This window comes from Nematolebias whitei, chromosome 11, assembly GCF_014905685.2.
Source record: "Nematolebias whitei isolate Nwh7 chromosome 11, NemWhi1, whole genome shotgun sequence".
Taxonomy (NCBI): Eukaryota; Metazoa; Chordata; class Actinopteri; order Cyprinodontiformes; family Rivulidae; genus Nematolebias; species Nematolebias whitei.
In genome coordinates, this window is record NC_056508.1 from 24,810,330 (window position 1) to 24,825,409 (window position 15,080).

The 15,080-nt window shown below is 38.8% G+C and overlaps 1 protein-coding gene across 1 annotated transcript in view; it reads left to right on the forward strand.

Annotated features, from left to right (window-relative positions):
• The window catches only part of vps13d (vacuolar protein sorting 13 homolog D), a 125,804-nt gene continuing 110,724 nt past the window's right edge, over nucleotides 1–15,080 (forward strand). Inside the window, exons 1-8 of the mRNA XM_037684802.1 lie at nucleotides 1–273; nucleotides 6,532–6,704; nucleotides 7,965–8,042; nucleotides 8,372–8,562; nucleotides 10,495–10,575; nucleotides 11,012–11,128; nucleotides 12,194–12,298; nucleotides 12,704–12,874. Of these exons, the coding sequence (XP_037540730.1) occupies nucleotides 6,608–6,704; nucleotides 7,965–8,042; nucleotides 8,372–8,562; nucleotides 10,495–10,575; nucleotides 11,012–11,128; nucleotides 12,194–12,298; nucleotides 12,704–12,874 (840 nt within the window). The 5' untranslated portion in view covers nucleotides 1–273; nucleotides 6,532–6,607. The remainder of the gene's footprint in view (nucleotides 274–6,531; nucleotides 6,705–7,964; nucleotides 8,043–8,371; nucleotides 8,563–10,494; nucleotides 10,576–11,011; nucleotides 11,129–12,193; nucleotides 12,299–12,703; nucleotides 12,875–15,080) is intronic.

Sequence of the window (15,080 nt, forward strand, 5' to 3'; positions counted from 1 at the left end):
TGCTAACTGGACCACAACCTTGTCCTGTCCGATCTGTCAGCAAACTCGTAGAGTTGTGTGCTGTAAAGTTTAATTGTTTTTAACACTGCCTCTCCTTTGAGTCACTAAATATTGTGTAGTTATTAGTGACAGCTGACGCAGTTCAGGCCAGTCGGCACTGTGTTTATCTCGCCAGAGGCGGGTTGATGAGACATGATTGGCAGCTATCAGTAGCGTTAGCCTCGTCTGGACAGACTTGGAACCCGGTCGATAAGACGACTGTCGTCACTGGCGGTAAGTCAGAACCTTCACTGCTGCTTTTCAACTTTCAAGCTTAATCCAATCAGTGTGCTCATGTGATATAAAACTTTGAATATCTTAAATGATCTGGCATTTATTTTGCACTGGCTATATTAAAAATCCCGGACAGCGATGTACCGGTTGAATCAATGACTGTTGCTTTAGTTTACTTTTATCATTTATGGTTAGCTGCTATTATTGCTCAAAGGTAAGGGCAGAACGTTAAAATGTCTATGACGTCAAATTTTTGTAATAAATATGAATGCCTTCTTGGAAAGATTTATAATGTTATAACATTATTATCGTATTGCGTTAAAAATTCTACACTGCTGAGGTAAAACTGAGATATTCTTATGCACAGTAACAGGAAGTGATGTCAAAGGGGAATGCCTGCAGGTGAACAACCAAAGCATTGCTAATTTGAAATACCCTCTGTCAGTATTAATTTATTGGAAAAATATACCCTTGAATAATACCCTAGAAACAATACAGACTTGTTTTAACTGGCCGTAAGGTAGTGCTCTGAAATATAAATGAAGTTCAGACAATTGTTGTTAAAACTAAAAAAATAGGTAAAATCAGTTTCTCATGCAAGTATCGGCCGATTTCCCCAAATTAAGGAAATCGGGGCTGATTTATCAGTGCACCCCTAGAAAACAGGGTTGCCATGTCAAAATCCGAGATGGCTGCCACCGTATACAGTACTTATACGTAAACTGGCCACCCCTATCATTTGAGAAAACTGTGCTTTCTAGTTTTTATCTTGCTTAAAAGTATAATTTCTAGGGGCACTAGCAAGCCAACATGAAGTAAAGATAGATATTTCAGAGCTAGATAGACATTTTAGCCTCTATACAAGGAGAAATTTCCAAAATTATAAGAGAGAAAATGTAATAATAATAATAAAATGTATTTACATAGCACCTTCCAACAATGCCTTGCTTTGACCAAAGTGCTTTTACAAGATGAAACAAATAAAAACAGGGCAAATGTGAAGTGCAATGTCAGAAGAGTTCATCACGGTACTCTCAGGTCTGACATTAATGCAGTGAGGGCCATAATAGCCGGCAATGCCGCTGCAATACGAGCAGAAATCACCTTTATGGAGATGTACATTGAGGACATGAAAGGTGGATTGTCAGCATGGTCTGATGAGGTAAATACATTGCAGACAACTATGAATGAACTCCAGAGTGAGCTGGTGAAACTACGGGACAGCTATGCAGACTTGGAGTAGGGGTGCACCGATTGCAGTTTTCTGGCCGATCACCAATTTTGTTTTATAAGCAACACTGTCAGGTGTTATAAGGTCGCAATGCACCTTCAATTTTCCCATATTATTTTATTGAAAAACATACCCTTGAACAATATCCTAGAAACAATACAAACTTGTTTAACTGGCCATGAGGTAGTGCTCTGAAATTTTAATGAAGTTCAGACAATTGTTGTTAAGATAAAAGAAATAGGTAAAATCGGTTTCTCGTGCACGTATCGGCCGATTTCCCAAAATTAAGGAAATCAGGGCCGATTTATCAGAGCACTCCTACTTGGAAGGGAGGATGAAGCGCGGAAATATCTGTATAGTCGGTGTTGATGAGTAACTTTTAGCCCTAATGATGTCTCAGAAATTATCAAAGAAGCTGTGCGGATGGACCGGGATGTAAAAGTTGACCGTTCTCACTGAAAACTTGCACCTAAGAAACCGGAAGATAGAGATAGATGCTGCATCATTATTGCCAAGCTGTGCTATGATGGAGATACCGCTGACGTTTTAAGAGCCAAGGCTTAAACCCCACTTATCTACAATGTTAAAAGAATCACAATTTTTCCAGATTACACTACCAATGTTGCCAAAGCACGCGCCACTTTCACAGAAATACGGAGAGCCTTATGAGGATGAAGTGACGTGTTTTGAATTGCCCAGCAAGATTCAGAATCGTATAGAAAGAGAACTAAGGAGTTTTGGGACCCCCGTAAAGGCCATGGACTACATCAACTTGATATAGTCCATGGCCCCTTGGCCTTTACTGTCCCCGCTATAGCCACTGAAATTGAAATGCGAACTTTCACTTAAAGATCAACTTGGAAAAACTGGGTACTTTTTTTATATTGGAATATTATGTTTTAAATTTTTTAACTTTTCAACCACTAACTGTAAAATAAGCTATTTTACTTTTCTAATGTAGTCTGTCTCATGAAAACACATTTAATACTCTTGTATCCATTGAACCCCTGTATTATATTACAAGTTACAGCTCAAATTTTGTCATGTTCACATTTTGTATTGATATATTTTGTAGATTTCCCACATCATTCAAGTGTTTACATTTCTGTATATCTGCAGAAGTCTAAACACACTATTTCTTTATATACGTCTTCTTTTCATTGGTGATTGTACACAGCCAATCCGTGTGGCTGTGTTTGTTGCTGTTTATTATAGGGACTTAAACCCATTACCTTGCACTATGTTAGTAACATGCACTTTTAATAAATGCTGATTTTTGCATTCTGATCCTCCTGCTCCCTGAGGATCTAATAAAACTTAAAACAACAAAGCATTTGAATCTCAGTTTTGCCAAGCTTGCATTAGTGCATTAGTATTTTCTTTTATATTTCACCATTTTACTTTTCAACATTTACTTTACTCAAATGATTGGCGGTATCTGTCAGCTGGCTGGCACTGCCTCCAACACAAGTTCCTAACAATTAGAGCCTGGCTGATATATTGGCAAGTTTGATATTTTAGGGGCCCTATCCAGCAGAGGCCGCATGCGGACTACTTTCAAGTCATGACCATTCACTTTAAGTTTCACTTAGGCCTGTTGCAATAAACAATAAATCAATTAATCACATGATAAATGAAAATTATTGACCTCATTTTCATTTATCGGCTTTATCGTTTCTTCGTCTTTCGCTCTTTCTACTGAAGACACTGGATGACAAAAGACTCAACTCCGGTGCGCTTCACTGACCCCTCCCTTTCTCTTTGTGCTCTTTTCTTTAAAATCTGTTTTAACTGTCCAAAATTGCGTTTTTGGATCGTTAAAAGCAGCTACGAGCTAAGTTAACAGTGGAAGCTTAGCTTAGCTAAAACCTGTCTTGTCAGAGCTCCAAAATTCACGGTTGAAACCCGTGCCTTTGTGTAAAATGTCATTTTTCTCTGCAAAAAGAAGCCGAGAACTTGTTTACCGATTAAATTTTTTTTTTTAAATTAAAATCTTTGTGTGAAAAATGCTATGCTAAAGAGCTCAAATCACACAGAGCGTCCGCCATTTGGAGAACCGAAGAAAAGGAAAGAGAGATAGCCCATGTCACGTCAAGGGGCCTCCATTCCATTTTTCTTAGTGACACGCTGCTCAATCCCTCACTATCCGTCCTTTGGTTTAGACAGTCTTATACTGCCATCTGGTGGTCAGAAACAGTACTACACGCAAAACTAATTAACCAACATTTCATTGTCAAATTTCAAACAATGTTACAGTTTATCGCAATAATTTCTGAGACAATTAATCGCCCAGCAAAATTTGTTATCGTGACAGGCCTAGTTTCACTTTCTCTTTCTGCACAGCTGAAGCACGGAACAATACTGTGCACAGCGTATTTTGCTGAACAGAGCATGGGAAGATTATTTTAACTGATCTGTAAAATTTAAAAAATCAACAATTATAAAATTTCTTCAATCCTCCAACCCACTTGTCATTAGCTACATGCCTCTCAAGTTAGCCATCTAACATTTAGAAAATTTAGCATAGGCTATTGCCTTGTAAAACTTTAGCCAGAACAATAAATGTAACATAGAGGTAAATATATATCCGTGTTAGTAATGTTATCTTTGCTGTCCTCAATGAAATGCATTGTTTGTCTGAAATCTTTGCTTCTCTGCAAAGGAAAAAACCCTGCTGTGGTCAGTACTAATTAGACCTTCACCATATGTGACTGACTGTTTGAACAATGACCAAGGAAGAGTGTTTTAATTGTGTAATGTCAAATTTAGATAGGCAACCTCCTTCTCAAACCCCCATCTCCAGAATGGGTAAAATTAAACGTCCTATCTGTAGAAGCTGGTTTGGTGGATGTGTAGCTATACAAATTCCCAAAGGAGAGAAAATTACTTTTTACTTGAACCCACATGCATCTTATTCACAGTTTGATTACTTTTTTGCTGCCAAAGCTGAACTACACAGAATTGAAGACATCACAATATTCCCCATTACAATCTCTGATCATTCACCTGTTGTTCTGTGGTGGAATGTAGGCTTGACATCATCCTTTAAGCAACGGAGACTTAATGCCTCTCTTCTCAAGGATTTCATTTCTTTTGTTAAAACAGAATTTAAGAATTACTTGGACAAACAAAACACCTGAAACATCTCCTAGCATGTTGTGGGATTGTGCAAAGGCCAGTTTAAGAGGCAGCATCATTTCTTATGCAACTGCAAAAACAACCAAACACAAAACAAAAAAAGACAAAAGGCAGCCAAACAGAAAGAACAGAGGATAGAATCAGAACCTGAACATGAACATAAACAAGGAAGTGCACTCAGCATCTTAAATTATTTATATAACCTGCAGAGAGCTTCAAGTCTGCTGTCAGAAAAGATTGAAGGGAAACCTTTGCTGTGCCAAACAACTGTATTACGCAAGTGGAAATAGAGCTAGCAACTCTTGGCCTTTAGACTTAAAAAATCGCAGTCCTCAAATATAGTTCAAACGTTAAATTGGGTCATAAAACCATTATAAAATCAAGAGAAGTAACAAATATTTGCAGAAGTTGTTCACATGCATGTGAACAGCTAGTTTTGTCCGTCACCACCACACTGGTTGATCCACTATGAGAAGGGGCTATTTATAAGACTTGAGTTTGTTGCAGCTCCTCAGACTGAAGATGTCTTTTGTATAAAAGACGCAACGTTTCAACCAAGAAGAATTTGTTCTGAGGACCTGACTCACCTCGTTAGATAAAGGATGTAACAGTCACATTACTCTGTATTATGCCAGCAGGTGTGCAAGGAAGGACTAAATTATATAAGATAAGATAGATTTTAAATGTTCTTTTTACAGCAGCCCTGAAATTAAGTGGATGCAATTAGAGCCACCCTCTTACAACAATTGGATCCAAAAAGTAAGGGAACTATACCAAATAGAAAAAGATAACATATCTATTAATACTTAAAAAAATTACTTTTAAAGTACCATGGGGACTTGCAGAAGCCCTAGTCATGTAAAAGTACAAGTTTGGGGATTAGTTGGGGACACTTTAGCTCTGTCACCCAAGGTAGACCTTTCCTTTCAGGTCGTTTGGTGATGTTAAAACCAAATGGAACTGTAAAATGTTATGCTGAGATGTTTATTGAAAATCTGTATTGTGCTCAAACTTATATTTATGTGTGATGCATAGACTGTGCGAAATGCTTTGTTGCTATTAAAAATTTAATAAATATCTTAAGTTCTTAAAAAAAAGTATAATTTCCTCAAATGTTTGGGGTGGTCCTTGGTGTGACCAAAGATTAATCTATAGTGACCAAGGCCACCATTGGCCACCCTCTGGCTCCTCCATTGCACCTGGTGGTGGATAAAATGACTCCCTCCACTCACCAGAGTCTATCACTCTATGCCACAGGTGTCAAACGCCAGGCCTCGAGGGCACACCCCTGCTCTACGCTGACTCATAGGGAAAAAACAAAACCCTCTCTCTGTTCTTCTACACCAGGGGTGTCAAATCCACTTACAAAAGGAGGCCAAAATTAAAACCTGAGAACCTACACTGTGTCACTTCTACTCCATTGAATATCTTTACCAAACATATTAAGGCTTACTTTCATTCCCTGTTCAATTCCAGTCCAGTTAAACACTCAAATTCAAATCTACAAACATTCACTAATCAAATCCTTCAATGACGGGTGATATATCGGTGCACCGCTTGTTGGATCTGCAGCCCAGATAAAAGCGTGCGATTTGTCAAAATGTTAAGGCTTTCATGCTTGTGGTCAGATTAGAGGAGGGCTATGATATGGTTAAAAAAAAGATTGCATTTAGGATGTTCATACAAAATAAAAGGTGGTGTCTTTTTAGCACAGAACACTGTTCCCAGCCCTACATTTTAGAATGAATTCTGTTAATTTGGCACTGTCTGCTCTCCCACATGGGACATCAGAAATGAATATCTGAGTACAGGCTGTCAATTTTGTTAGTAATTTACTATCATAATAACATCATGGTATAAAATAAATGTGACCTGTGTTTGTTGGGCAGAACATGTCTCCACTGAGAGGGTGAAGCTGTTCCCTGAGCCCATTTCCTGTGCTCTCCTCGTCTCCGAGTGAGCAGGATGTTGGAGAGCCTTGTTGCCTGGGTGCTGAACACGTATCTGGGAAAATATGTCAGCAATCTGAACACGGATCAGCTCTCCGTGGCACTTCTCAAAGGTAACTGCTAATGTTTCTATTTATTAAAAAATACTTTTTTTTGCTTACTCTGTAGGATTTCCCTTTCATTAATTCCCTTTTGCTATTGTTTTATATGTAGCTGAAACTAGATGTTTATATGTACTGCATAAAAGACGCACCTTGTTCTTTGGACCCCATTGCTGAGAGAAAAGGTAGATTTGGAAATACCATCTATGTATGTTGTGAGAATAATAACTTTTAAAATATTGAGGTACAAACTTCTACTTTGGTGTGTGGCTGCATCTAGGCGTAAGAAAGGTTTATTTAAAAAATTGGGTTGCTATGTCAAAATATGTGTATAGTTGTCAACCTGATGATTTGGATAACATTGAAAGTAAACAATGTACCAACTTCCATTTTTGTGTGTGGCTGCATCTAGTTGTAAGAAAGGCCACCATTAGTAACCCCTAGGCTCCGTCATTGCACCTGGTGGGATATAAAACTGCTCCCTCCACTCCCCAGGATTCGTCACTTTGTGGCACCTCGGACAAGAAAAAACCCCAAAACTCACTCTGTTCTTCTACACAGTCTAACTCCTACCCACTTGGATGTCTTGCACCCAAAACATTGAGTTACTTGCATTCCTTCCAGTCCAGAAACACACATCTCCAAAACTAGAAACATGCACTATTGAAATGTCTCAGAGATGGGGGACATTGGCGTATAGATTGTTTTCTTTCATATTCATTGTTTGTTAATGCCTGAAGGATGGAAGATTCTGAGGCATGTCTGAAATACAAAATGATCAACTGAAAGAACAACCTCTAGGAGTGGCTACTATTCAGTAGCTTTCAACACCAGATGATCTGTGTTTTGATCCTGTATGCTCCACACTGGTTTGTCGTCATTATCTGCATTGTTTTTATGTCTATATTCTGATTTACCTCATTTTGTATTTTGCTTTGTGTGTTACCTGTTGTTTTGTCTGTACAGCACTTTGGTTGGCTTTGTAGCTGTTTTAAGTGCTTTATAAATAAAGTGGTATGGTATGGTATGAACTGTGTTATGTTATATGTTACACATGTTATATGTATTATATAAAGTTTGCCAGGTGTTGTGACATCTTTTGCAAAAACAAAACACTTTTTTTCACAAGTTTAACTGACTGTGAGTAACCAAAGGTGACAAGATTGACGAGATTTTAAACAGGACTTCAGCACCAACAAGATGCACAAGAGTCCAAAACTTGTATGTACAGTTTATGATCCTATTGAATGAAGATTGTTCTTACCCCTTCAGGTGCAGTGGAGCTGGAAAATTTGCCTCTGAGGAAAGATGCTCTTCGAGACTTTGACCTGCCATTTGAAGTCAAAGCAGGTAAAAACACTGACTTAAACAGGGCTCTGTCTCTGGAGTCCAAAAGCAAAGTATAATTTTAACTACTTGCACCAACAACTTTAAAGACTAATAATCTTTTTAGAAAGAAATTTGTTTATATTTCTCCCCTACTGAAATATTTCCTCTGGCTACCAGTCAAAAACAGAAACAAATTTAACTTGAATTACTTGTGTATCGAGTTAAATGTTTTTACTCTATGAAACTTCTTGGGCCGTTATATACTGGTGACATCACTCTGGTCCAAATCAGCTGAAGCTACTTTCTAATCTATATTATCATTATCCATAAAATGTGTTGCATCTCTTTAGGCTTCATTGGAAAGATCAGCCTACAGATCCCTTTCTACCGACCCCACAGTGACCCATGGGTCATTGCCATGTCCCAGCTCAACCTCATCGTTGGCCCCACCCAGCTGCAGGAGTATGATGGAGAGAAGGAGAGCGAGGAGGAGAAGGAACGCAAAAAAGTCTTCCTCCAGGCTCTCGAAGACAAATTCAAAGTATGTTCTGTGTTAGCCCTAGATTGGCATCACACTGTCAGGTTAAAAAAATGTTAAAAAACAAAAACTGTATCTATATCTGTATTAATATAGATGTATGTATGTATCTATAGATGTTTATACAGTATGTGTTTATATTAATATTTGTGAATGTGTGTGTATATAGGTATGTATATGTGTGTATTATGAATATAAGCAAATGAGTATCTGTAAGTATCAGTATGTACAGTGGTGCTTGAAAGTTTGTGAAACCTTGAGAATTTTCTATATTTCTTCATAAATTTGACCTAAAACTTCATCAAATTTTCACTAAAGTCCTAAAAGTAAATAAAAGAGAACCCAGTTAAACAAATGAGACAAAAATATTATACTTGGTCATTTATTTATTGAGGGAAATGATCCAGTGTTGCATATTTAAATATTTATTTATATACTTCAAATTCTGTATGTTGTGGTTTTAGTTTCAGAGAGGTCCATCCCAAAGATCCAGTCCCCGGCACAAACAGAATAATATTGTGTATGCTGTTCAGTGTCAGGAGGGTGATCAGTCTTACATCGAGGAAACTAAACAGCTACTGGCCAAAAGGATGGACCAGCACAGAAGCGCAACATCATCAGGCCAGGACTCTGTGGTTTATACTCATCTGCAGCCAGCGGTCACTCTTTCAGGGATGAAGATGTTCACATCCTTGATGGAGAGGAACGATGGTTTGAGAGAGGAGTAAAGGAGGCCATCTTTGTGAAAAGAAACTGTCCATCATTAAACGGGTGGAGGCCTCCGTGTCCAGCTGTCCCCCTCTTACAATGTTCTTATTGCTAGTATCACTCAGCCCCCTGTGAATAGCAAGTGGCCATCAGGGCACTAATGACCAATTGTTGGGCTGATGGTCCTTTTACATGTGAACAGCTAGTTCTGGACCTCCTCAGGGAGGAGGTCCTGCCCCAAGTGGAGGAGTTCAAGTATCTCTGGGTCTGGTTCATGAATGAGGGGAAAATGGAGTGAGAGATCGACAGGTGGATAGGTGCAGCGTCTGCAGTGAAGCGGGCGCTGTACAGGTCTGTCATGGTGAAAAGAGAGCTGAGTCAAAAGGCGAAGCTCTCAATTTACCGATTGATCTATGTTCCTACCCTCATCTATGGTCATGAGCTTTGGGTTGTGACTGAAAGAACGAGATCATGGATACAAGCGGCCAAAATGAGTTTTCTCCGCAGGGTGTCTGGGCTCTCCCTTAGAGTTAGGGTGAGAAGCTCGATCATCCGGGAGGGACTCAGAGTAGAGCCACTGCTTCTCCACGTCGAGAGGAGCCAGTTGAGGTGGCTCGGGCATCTGTTTAGGATGCCTCCTGGACACCTCCCTGGTGAGGTGTTCCGGACACGTCCCACCGGGAGGAGATCCAGAGGAAGACCCAGGACACTCTGGAGGGATTATGTTTCTCGGCTGGCCTGGGAGCGCATTGGGATTCCCCCGGAGGAGCTGGACCAAGTGGCTGGGGAGAGGGAAGTCTGGGCCTCCCTACTTAGGCTGCTACCCCCGCGACCTGACCCCGGATAAGAGGAAGAAAATGGATGGATGGATGGACAGCTAGTTCTGGATGTTACCAACAAACTGGTTGATCTACTATGAGAAGGGACCATTTATAAGACTGAGTTTGTTGCAGCTCCTCAGACAGATGAAAGCCTTTTGGATTAAAAACAAAACGTATCAACAAAGAAGAGTCTGTCCAGAGGACCTGACTTAACCTTGTTAGATTTATCTACCTGGATCATTGAGCATACATCAGGATATTTCTTCAGATATTGATCCCAAACTTATTATACTTAGTTGTTTTTGTTATGTTGAATTTTCTTTGTGTGTTGATTCACTTAATGATTTTTTTTTTAACTGATGTGCACCCATGTAAATCAAGATATTGGTATATGTTTCCCCTCCAGAATGAATGTGAACAGAGAGGCGAGCCATACTGGTATTCTGTCACTGCATCCCTCGTCACTAGGATTGTAGAAAACATTGAGGTAAGTCATACCTTAAGGATTATGATATTCAGGTGTTTGCTCTTTTTGTCCTCCGTTGTGAAGCAATGAGGGGGAATTGAAAGTACTCTGTCTATTAATGCTTGTGAGCATGATAAAATGAAAAGTGAGGAACTCATTTCCATTTTCGTGTGTGATGTCGGTGTACCACTTGTTTTACGTGACACTTCATTATAAGCTAATTGTTTTCTAGTCATTTTATAAATTAACCATCTGCTTTTTCTTCCCAATCATATTTATTATCTCAATTTTCACTAAATCATTTATAGCAAAAATAATATGGTGTTTATGCCTCAAATAATTAAGGTTAAATTGATTGTTTAGGCTGTTGAGCTGAATTTGCTCTCCACCTTTCTAGAGTATCTCATTTTCTGTTTTATTCAGAGTTTGAATTGTGATTGTTCTGCTATGTGTGCAGCTGAAGATTCAAAATGTCCACCTTCGATTTGAGGATGATGCTTCAAACTCAGAGACACCGTTTGCTTTCGGTGTTTGTATCAACAACGTAGCTGCTCAAAATCCCTCCAACGAGTCAGTAAGTGGACATACTTTAAACATTCAAATGAAAACATTTCTTTTCATCAAGAATATAGGTTTGTAGGAAGGGTTTTTTATGACAGCATGTAATAATAAAACTTCTTATGTCAGAGAATCACTCATTCTGTTTGTTTTTCGTGCTGTAAGGAAAATCTTGCTTTGTTAGCTTTTGCCATCATGGTTTATATTGATTTCTTTAAAAAGTGGAAATTATTCCCCTTAAATCATCAAAAAAATGACGGAGCACTATCGCCCCACCTGGGTAAGAGACACTGAAAACATGTTTACAGTGTATAAAAAGACGTGAGCACTGCCTTTAGCTTTTTAGGCGCTGCTAGCTTGGAGCAGTGGTTCTCAAACTGGGGTCCCCGGACTCCTGGGGGTCCGCGGGCTGGTGCTTGGGGGTCCCCCCCACCAAAAATGTATATATTTTTTTACAAGCAGGTAGATAAAGTTTAACAACCCATTAAAATACACTAAAATGTAGGAAACCACAGCTACGAAAGAGATCTGATGTTTAATAATCCACATTTAATAATATTATTTTGTTCTGGTAAGGTAACTGTTTATTTTAATAACATTTTATTACCAGTATTCATATATTTAGAATAGATTTTTTTATTTTTTTTTATTTGGGCTGTGGGTGAGTTGGCACTGTTTCAATCAGGGTTTGGGTGGGTAAAAGAGGAGAAGCAGCAGAGAGGTGTGGAAGACCAACTCTGCTTCCTGGACAGAACCTTGGATTGTCAAATCATTTGGATCACTAACAAAGTCTGACAAGTCTCTTGAGAGAAGAGTGGGCTCCACCCAAAGTGAGATGGATGCCATCTCTCTGCATCAGGCCAGGTTTTCCTGAGAAAGCACTTCAGTTATCTAAAGATAAATAATACATTTATTTGTGTAGGATTTTATGTATGGGTGTTTTTTTAATATGCATTTGTTTGTCTGCACATGTATATCTGTGGGTGAGTATGTGTGCATTTGTGTTTTTGTGCATGTATACACAGGTGTGTGTGTGTGTGTGTGTGTGTGTAATCACATCGTAATATTTTATTTTCTGAAGGTACAGAAGCTTGTTCGGCAAAAGCAGCTGGAGATTAAAGACTTCAGTGTCTACTGGGATACAGAGAGTGAGATGCTTGGGAGGCTGCCTGCAAGTCAGATTCAGGTCAGTATATTGTAACTGTATCTAGACTTTCTGACATTTTATAGAGGCTGTATACTCTTCTTCTTTGGTGACTTGTGAAGATAGATGGTTGCACTGGATTTGAGTTAGGGCCACTTTTTTATTTTTTTATTTCTTTTGGTTTTATGCAGCCTAAGTTGAACATATTTAGATATTTCATACCACTTTGTAAAAAAAATGTTTAAAAAACATACCATTTTCTTTCTACTGCTCAAATATGTTCTAATTTTTGTTGGTTTATCACATAAATTCCCTGTAGAATTGATTGAAATTTGTGTTTGTATTGTGACACAAAGTGTAAAAGTTTATATGAATCCTCTTTCAAGATGTTGGTTCAGAATGAGATGCATTTCTTTCAGTCATCTTCTCTGACTTGTCCCTGTGCAGGATGCAATGACCCAGTGTATGCAGAGTCGTGAGCATCAGTACATCTTTGAACCTGTGTGTGCGTCTGTGCTGCTGAAACGAAACGCTTCTAAGGAGCCTTTGAGGTCTCGATACCCCCCCCGAATCGAAGGCCAGGTTCAGCTGGACCCCATGTTTTTACGTCTTTCCCAGGTTTGTTAGAAAATAAGTTGCTCATCTTTGTCAATAAGCTGACGGATGTAGAAATGTTTCTAGTCTCTGACAAGGAAAGAAAAAGCAAGCCTGAACTGTTAAACTAGTAACACGTTTAAAAGTAATGTTTTCATATAGTTTTGTATAAAATTGACTGGAAAACCTGGGAGCATTCAGGTTTGTGTTATTTTAACAGTGGGGAACCCTTTGGGTCGTCAATGCCTTCAGAGAAGTTCAACGAATTCAGCACTTATGAAATTTTACATTTAAAATGGTAGTTTAATATTTATTTCATACAAATATTTTCAAAGTAGTTTTTCATATTTTTTCCAATTGTTCCTATTTTTTTTACTCTAAAACCTACTTTGCAATTGATCAGAATTAATTTACTTTATGAAAATATGGTTTTCCAATCAGATTTTTTTTTATTTTTCTCTATGCAGAAACAGAATTCAACAAAACTTTTCTACAGACGTTTAAAGGTTCAAAGGTCAAGGCTTCTTAACATAAAATGGTATGCAGGTAGTGAGAGCACTTTGCACATGCTAAATGCCAAAAACAAAACCTGAAGATTCTCAAAACTTTAATGAACAGGCTTTTTTGCGAGACCTGGCACTTGTACAATGGTAAAGAATTGGTTTCATCCCTAACATTGACGATGCCTGGTCGTTGTACATAACTTCATTCTCCGACGTTGAAACTGAAATCCAGAGGTGATCGGTCGTTTGCGGTTGCTGCTCCAAAACTGTGGAACAGTTTACCAGAGAATTTAAAGACCGCTCAGACTGTTGAGACTTGTAAATCTTCGCTGAAGACTCATCTGTATTCCTTGGCATTTGATCCACGTAGAGTCTGTGAACAAATTTTGAGCTGATTTTATTGTTGTTGTGTATTTACCGTTAACTTTCTTACGTTTTTGAGTGGCACTAGATGCATTTTTTACTCTTTTTATCTGTCTTAACTGTTAAGCACTTAGGTCAGCTTTTGCTGTTTTTATGTGCTATATAAATAAATTGACATTGATGTTCTAAACAAACACGCACCCTTAAAACCCCTCAGAATTATAAAAGGTCTCAGTCCCTGGTTCAGCCCTGACCTGTCCAAGCTTATTTAACGTAAACATCACCTGTGGCGAAGAGTGACCTAAAAGTTGCCCCTTTGTTAGCTATAAGAAGATGAAAATTGAGGTCCAAAACAATTGTATAACACCGAACACTAATTACTGGTACATGGAACAAGATTAAGACATATTTTAAACTGAAGGATCACTTCTCCTTGCTAGCCCCTGTATGGAGTAACCCTGATTTCCCACCTTCATATCAGGACCCAGTGTTCAAATTGTGGCGAGATAAGGGTCTAGATCAGTGGTTCCCAACCTATTTTCCTCAAAGACCCCCCCGTCTTACTTCCTAGCCAATCCCCCCAATCCCTCGCTACTCCCCTCTCCCAAAAGACTCAATCAGATTTTTAAAAAAAATTTTTTTTTCATTTAGCCTTTATTTATCCAGGTAGTCTCATTGAGCCACGAGAACTCGTTTTCAAGAGAGACCTGTTTAGGGAGCAGATGGGGGTTAAGGGCCTTGCTCATGGGCCCAGAGTGGGGCGAATGAGGGTGGGGGCAGGTGTGGGCGCTTCACCTACTCCACCCGCATTTTGGATGTTGTCTGTACTGGGGCTTGAACCGGCGATCTTCCGATCACAGGCCCACCTTCTCTAACCTCTGCGCCACCACTCCTCCCATTAGAGATTAAGGGATTAATCTCTTCGTCAAAGTGATAAAAGAATAAAGTAAATATTAGAATTAATGTTATAAGTAATAGTAGTTAAATATAGAATAAAGTAAATAATAAAAGCATAAAGTAAATAGTTACAAACTTATTTGTAAAAGGTATAAACTGGTACACAAAGTTTGTTTTCTCAGTTATCCAGGTATATAACAACAAAAAAGGTTGAATCATGTCATCTGGACTTCGTTTTACCTGGATGACTGAGAAAACAAACTTTGTGTTTTTGAAACCATTAGTGAAAAGGCCAGACTTCAGGGGTATCTGAGGCAGGCTTGAAACACAAGAGTCAGGGTGGCTTCTGGGTAATACCAGATGGCTAGGCCTCAGACTGACGAAGCCTCTTGGATGAGGGGCGAAACGTTTCTTTTTAACAAAAAAAACGAAGTCCAGATGACATGATTCAACCTTTTTTGTTGTTA